Here is a 7,309-nt window from a genome sequence, read left to right as displayed (position 1 = left end):
CAAGTCTTGTTCCACCGGTATTTCCCCAAATCTGCCTTATGCTTCGAATTCAATCAAGAGATGACCTGTTAACAGTACAAATAGCAAATCACACACATGCATATTCGTATAAGCCGTCTTTATCCAAACATTATTTTGGAAATGACACAGTTATTCTTACAGCAAATAGCAGCTTCTCGGTCAGTCAATATGGTGTTGGATATGACTTTGATAACATAAATGGAGATCCATTCATGGCAGTTGTCCCAGGGGTTAACCAATATCTGAATGATTATAAGTTTTCTGTACCTGTTGGATACTATGATGTCAAATCTAATGTGGCAATTATCATACCAAGATTACATCAAACAGGTCTAACACTTGATGGCCTTTCATTGCAGGCGTATAATAATGGGCCACGAAAAACGTTCAATGTCCCTCCACCTTTTGATAACTATGTTATCAACGTTTTCGAAATAAAGGCAGGATACCATCATTTTGCTCATTCCTTGCAATGGATAAAATTTGGCGTATTTGTTTACGGTCTAGGACGTCACATTGGCTTCGGTTTAGGGTATGGGTTCTATCCGGGATATGATTTGAAAGGTAACCAAGCAACATTAGATATTTGATTTATGCACGAGCATGTACAGTTTGTATTTATGATATATTTGAATTAAGATGAAACATGAGGTTTTAAGTTGATCTTCTACAGTATAGCTCTTTACTGCATGAGTATCTAAAAACCGTTTTACATCTACACAATTTCATTTCCATGAAAATATCTTTTAATTAATCGTGTATCAATAAACGAAATAATATTATAATTATTATACATTAAGAACATAAAGGCATGTCTCACAGTTATACAATTGAAGTTTGTTTATATTATATTTTTTATTGTGTTAATGATTTAAAGGAGGCTGCTTGCATTCAACACCATTACCTACGCATACAGTTACTACGACGACATCAACAACTTCAAACTTTCAGACAACAAGGGCTACCACTGTGACCTGTGAGTTGATTTACACAATATTGTATTTCAATCAAACAAATATACTTAAAGTAATTGAAATCGAATGTAAAAAATGTTTATCAGAAGATAACTGGAAGTTTGTATAGAAACTATTTTCGTGCAATGAAACAATAGTCAATAATGTTAACATTCATATATTAACATAATATTGTTAATTGATTCAAAAACTAGATATTTATCAAAGAACAAAAATGATCCGTGAGTTAATCATAAAGGATAGTTATTATTTGTATCATATCTTTGAATCATGTTATTGAATAGTAAATTTATATTCAATTGTTTTCAATTTATTTATTTATAATAACTCTTTTTTCGTATTTTTTGTGTATTTTGCTTCAATCAGAAATATAACCGCAGACGCCGTTAATCTCTACTTTCGACAAAAGATAATGAAGAATATAGTTTCAATGATACGAATAATGACTTACGATTGTTTAACTTTACAAACACATCATTTACATATCCTGACTCTTTACTACCGTATGTTAAAAGTTTTCAATAAAAACGAGCAGCTTTGTTTTGTTTTTTGTTTTCTTTTCAATCTGACGAGGGCTCACCTCTTTATTATAATTCAATGATTTTTAGATCATAATACTTCAGCACGAATGTTTGGACCCACATGCTATAATTGTGATGACTTAACTCATGCAGGCTTGTGTGATACAGTACACCAGTGCAACACAAATGAGGTTACGTCGATTATTCCCTTTCTTACACCGCAAAATTGTTAACCTTGCATCATGATTTAATTTTCTTTTTAAATTTGCGGACCAGGTTCAAAAAAGGGTGTTTCGGGTTTTGCGCTATCATTCACATTTTCGGCCATTGTGTATCAGTATTCCAAACACAAACACTGAAAAAAATATTTAAATGAAACATATTAACATAATCTTATATTTGGTTTGAGTTAATAAAAAATCTTACACATTATAACCTTGTCTGTTGAAAATTTTTTATCTTGTATGAATAAAGTACAAATGAATATGTTTAATAATTTGTACCTTTACGTAATGACATAAAACTAATGCGTAAGCATTATTGTAATGGCGTGCGTGAGTTTCCTATCTACTTAAGTCAATGTTGTAAATAACTGTGTCTTTCTATGTCAAATCAATGATATCGTTTTTTTACAGATATGCTTCATTGAAAGGTTTGAACAATATGGGCGGATGAGGTTCATAGCAGGCTGCATTGAAGAGAAAGTAGGTTATTTTGTCAACTGCTAACTCATTGCAATTTCAAACTCATGGAATGTCATGCAAGTCGATCGGCTGCCCTTGTGAATGAAGGGTTGCTTCTTATGTTTATCCCTGCGTGATCTTAAAAGGCGACTCAAAGGGTTAGAATCAATGGAGTCTCCGCATCGTAGCTTTTGCATGAAAGTTGGTGTTGGTTTTTGATGCTGCTTGTTGTAAGGCTCGGAAGTTAGCAACAAGCTAGTTACTGTTAAGGCGCCATATAAACAGACACTTGATCGGCACCCATAATCACAGCTAGAAAACGTTGGAAAGATATGTAGAGATCGAATGTGTAAAATTAATCGATATGTTTCCAATAAGACCCACCACACGCGAACATTCAATAATTTACTATTCATATCGATTTAAAACTAGTATGTTCTTCGTCAGTGAATAAACAGGAAGTGACGTCACACGACGTCAACGTCAAAGATGGCGGGAAATGTGACGTAACGTTATTAAAATCCATTAAAATTATTTAAGATTTTGATATAAATATATATATCAACATTCACGGATTATGAAACGCAAGTATTTCCTGTATAGAAAATATAAAAAAAAACAATAATAGGACACAACGTGAATGTTATGTAACGTGAATACATGTAATAAACAGATGAACTAGAGAAAAAAGAATCCCTAAAGAACGTCCAAAACAACGCAATTGAAAATGTTGCAGGCTCGGTTTGATTGAGCCTGTTCATGGACTGTACTGTAAAGTGCAAACAACCGTGCACGCCCCCCTAGCACCGGCTTAAAAGGAATTCAACATTAAAACATGAAATGGTAAAATTTTGAATTTAAAAACATCCGCAGATGTGTTCATACGGCGGTTACTATGGAACCTTCAACGTGACATAAAGTGTTATATGGGAAAAAGTAACTATGTATCCATTTTTAAATGGAATGTCTACGCCAAAGAACCTACGAAAATAATTAAATGTCATATATATTTTTTGCATTTAATCCAGATGTTGAAATCGTCTTTAGCTTATGAATCCAGTAGGTTTCTCTACATAGACGCTCCATTGTGTCGCTGACAATCTCAAATGGTAAAAATGAAGTATCAATGTCAAATTTATGACTATTCATTCTACGTGGTTTTTTTTAAGGAATCAAAACTTTGACTACATTTTAATTGTAGTGAAATGTTCCTGTACTATACTTAACAGACCACATTAAGAACTTCGACACATCGTTAAGTCGACGCATGGAACTTAAGCTTATTTATAGTTCTGGAATAGCAAAAATGTAAGAAGGACAATTTTTGACATTCATTTAACACATTGAGAGAAAAATCAAACTGCAAGATTTGACACATAGGAAATACTGTACTAATTCATGTTCATCTGTTTTATCAAATAAATGAGTTATTATTTAAAACTAGATAAAAAAGTTTTAAATTTATCATATTTTCAAACTTCTTTCAGACATGCTACCTAAAACGGAATGATTTGAACGGATCTGATGATCTTTGTTTTGATTGTTGCCATGGTAATTTTTGTAACAACAAAGGATGTGGAGAAAATGGTTAGTTTGATGTAGTTGTGTGTATAAATATTGCATTTCTGTTTACCGGAAAATATGGATCTCATTATCTCAAAAGTATATTTAAATTTGACAGTAGCTTATGATCATATTGTACACAAACTTTTAAAGGAAGATCTATTTTAAGGGATTGGTAATCTTTACAAATTAAATTGAAACGTTACATAAATAAACAAAAACATACATATTTGTTACTTTCCAAACAAAAATCAGATAAATGATATGATCTTTAAAGGACCCTGTTTCACATGCTGTATGTTTATACCATTGCAGGGTTATAATCTTGTAGTATAGCATGTACTCTGTGGCATAATGAATGCATAACCTATTTATTTTTTTAAGACATACCGGACAGACAAAATAGGGGACCAATATGCTTTGACTGCGAGCACGTGAGATCCCCTGCTGAATGCGAACATATAACTCCTCGCGAGTCACACCAGGTATATAGTGGCAACTACTTTCTCTTTTTTTACTAAGAATGAATTTAATTCTAAATGTTACTATGTAAGTGAATGCATTTAATTAAAAGATAAATAGCAAAATAAAAATAAATAGATAATGAAGAAAACAAAATGATAAGAAACCACAAGTAATATGCATTGCTGAAGAAAATTGCAATATTATGGTGCCTGAAAAGTTGACTTGGAACAAGAGGCGGAATGAAATAACAATTTGTGAATACGATAATTAACGCCAAACAATTACATCAGACTATTTTAAACATCATAATTATAGCAAGTAGTACCTAAAACATAAGCACTTTAAGGTAGATTTGTTACAATATTAGATTCAATAGAAATGCAAATTTAAAATGACAATTTTTTTATTTTTAAGACATATTAATAACAGTACAGTAAAAATAGATACAAACAAAATTCCCCCCGAAATCCCAACACAACAAGATTGATAATATTGCAGGCTCGGTTTGACTGATTCTTTTTATGGACAGTACTGGAAAGTGCAAGTTACCGCCATTGCCCCCCTTGCCTGTGCAGAAATCGGCATTTAACACAAAAATGGTAAAATTTTGAATTTAGAAACATCCCCACATGTGTTCATACGAGTTTTTTCTTCTTCTTTATTTCTTTGTCCTTACAGAGTTGTAGCATCGAGGAGTATGAATGGTTTGGTTCTACTCATTTTAAGCTTGGATGTGGTCATGGATCGGTAACGTAATATCTAGATTAATATATCTTGCATGACTTTGTAAAAGTGTTTTATAGCATTACCTGTGTTACCTTTTGCTCTCACGTTTTACTGATGTACGAGATAAAACAATCATAGATATATTGCAATAGAAGATGTGGCAATGTCATGAAACGTATGAATAAGAACTTCTGTGTTCTGCTTTTTTTTTTGATTTAATACAAGTTTAGAATCTTTAAATAGGAGAGAAATTAACTGCCAAGTTTCAAAACAAATTCTTATCAATTGCAGCACAATTAATTACTTACTGATCAATATGTCTTTTAAAGATATACTATGCTCAAGTATGATATAAGTAAATATAATTAATAGATATAAGATAAACATGTTTTGACAACACATAATTTAGTTATGTTTTGTTTACAATTTTACTGACTACAGGTGATCACAAAATAAATATGTAGTTTCATTTAAAACTGTTATTTTTTGTAAAGAAGACAGCTTCACATACAAATGTACATAGTTTATTCATTCTTACATTCAAATTAAACATTTTCAGTATGAATTTTATAAATTAAGTGAATTTTATTCATTTAAATAATTTTCTGTGTTAATACTCCAAGATTAACTTAGTATATCTTAAAGTAAATATGAACATAAAATATAATGTAGTTTGATGGGCAAAGAGGGTACAAAATATTATTATGAATGCAGGGCAGCAAGCTTATTATGTTTATGTTAACAAAAGTGTCTATGACAGATCAACATTTGAATAAATTTCACTTTTTAATCATATTTCGTTGAAACGTGATGATTAATATTATGTCAGTATGAGTTATAGGGATTCTGAAGGGGAAAAAAAGAAATGATTCCCGAAGGGACAAAAGAAAGCCAAAAAACTACAAAATTAAAAATGTGGCAGGCTCGGTATGATTGATTGTCCTTGATAGTGCAAGTAACCGTAAAAGTCCCCGGTTTAGGCAGAATTTACTGCTGAAGTTTTGCATGGAAAACGTTTGCAATAAAAAAGGAATATACACAATGATTAAACATGTATACATATTTAGTTATATCGTACATTTCTTGATTGTGTAAATGGACTGCATGAACCATGTGCATCCCTGATAACAAAGTTGCTCTTAAAATACAAGAGATATCTAATATTGCTTTCCTATGTCTTCTAGTGTGGATTTGAAAGCGACGACGGGAATGTCTCATTGAAGAGAGCGACACCTATTTGCCATTCGTGTTGTACGGAAGACTACTGTAACACAAATTGCACTACACATAACCATGGTGGATCAATAATAATTGGTAATTGTTTGATTTTACATGTGCTGTGTGTGTATTTAATATATTTGTATAGCATATTAATAAGGTTTTTATTTCTTCAAAATTGTTGAAACTCAATACAATTCTGAATCAGTGAGAGTGATATGCTTTGTATGACCATTACATATTCAGAACATTGAGGTTCAATATGACAAAACTGTAAAGCACATACTTACTCGTGTTTTTCAATTTCGGATTAAACTATCTAAGTAACATAAGCCTTTTTTGATAACGTTTCTTATAATTTAAGATACACGTATTATTGATCAAAATATATTTTTTCTTTTATTTCAGGATAATAGAAAAAAAACTGTCATGTTCCACATTGTAATGTTCCACATTAAATAATAAAGCATGACATGTTTTGTTTTTGCTTTTTATTTGTTTTAACTCTTTTTGCCAAAAAAACTGTATGTAAGAAAGATTTTTTTTCCGAATCAAAAAGCTAGTTGTTCTAGTTTTAAAACGGTTGATAAGTAAGAATGGTTATGCCTCCTTGTATCTTTGCCTGTATTTCAAAAGACATGAGGTAATTTGACATGGGTTTCCATAGGTACCGACACTTTATTAACAATTTTCAATTAAAAGGTATAATTTGATTAAGGCAAAGAGCCTTTGTTTAAAAAAAGCCTAAAAATGAACACAGTATTGCCCATATTAAAACAAACTTAGCCTTCTTTTATGTTTTACGTGTAATTATGCATATACAACGCTACTTCTATCCTTCCGTATGTGATACAGAGCATAGCAACATGTACTGTCCATATGAATCAAATAATTGATAAGAATGCAATTCCTCCCTGCGTGACTATTTTTTTCGCGTCTACAGTTGTAATGAACTTCAAAATGATATATGTTTAAAACATACATTTAGAAGTATATATGTGCATGAATATGTGTTAAGAAATACTGATTTACATCAAAGGGCAATACTCGTTGTTTTGTTATTCTTCTCCTTTCACATATTCTCAATTAATTTGACAGATGGTTATAGTAATTAATATTAACATGTCAGTGTGTTCCT

At 31.3% G+C, this 7,309-nt stretch overlaps 1 protein-coding gene across 1 annotated transcript; it reads left to right on the top strand.

Moving 5' to 3' along the window:
- The first annotated feature begins 38 nt into the window (after window positions 1-38).
- On the top strand, window positions 39-6,643 carry LOC132715551 (uncharacterized). The gene is made up of 9 exons (XM_060698562.1): window positions 39-585; window positions 899-997; window positions 1,619-1,707; window positions 2,152-2,220; window positions 3,687-3,786; window positions 4,147-4,247; window positions 4,906-4,974; window positions 6,138-6,267; window positions 6,580-6,643. The coding sequence occupies exons 1-9, from the start codon at window positions 39-41 to the stop codon at window positions 6,582-6,584; spliced, it is 1,209 nt and encodes a 402-aa protein (XP_060554545.1). The 3' UTR covers window positions 6,585-6,643.
- Window positions 6,644-7,309: the final 666 nt, after the last annotated feature.

The sequence above is a fragment of the Ruditapes philippinarum genome, unplaced genomic scaffold, assembly GCF_026571515.1.
Source record: "Ruditapes philippinarum isolate M1 unplaced genomic scaffold, ASM2657151v2 ctg6894_1_1_1_1, whole genome shotgun sequence".
In the NCBI taxonomy this organism is placed as follows: Eukaryota; Metazoa; Mollusca; class Bivalvia; order Venerida; family Veneridae; genus Ruditapes; species Ruditapes philippinarum.
This window is presented reverse-complemented; position numbering and strand designations above follow the sequence as displayed.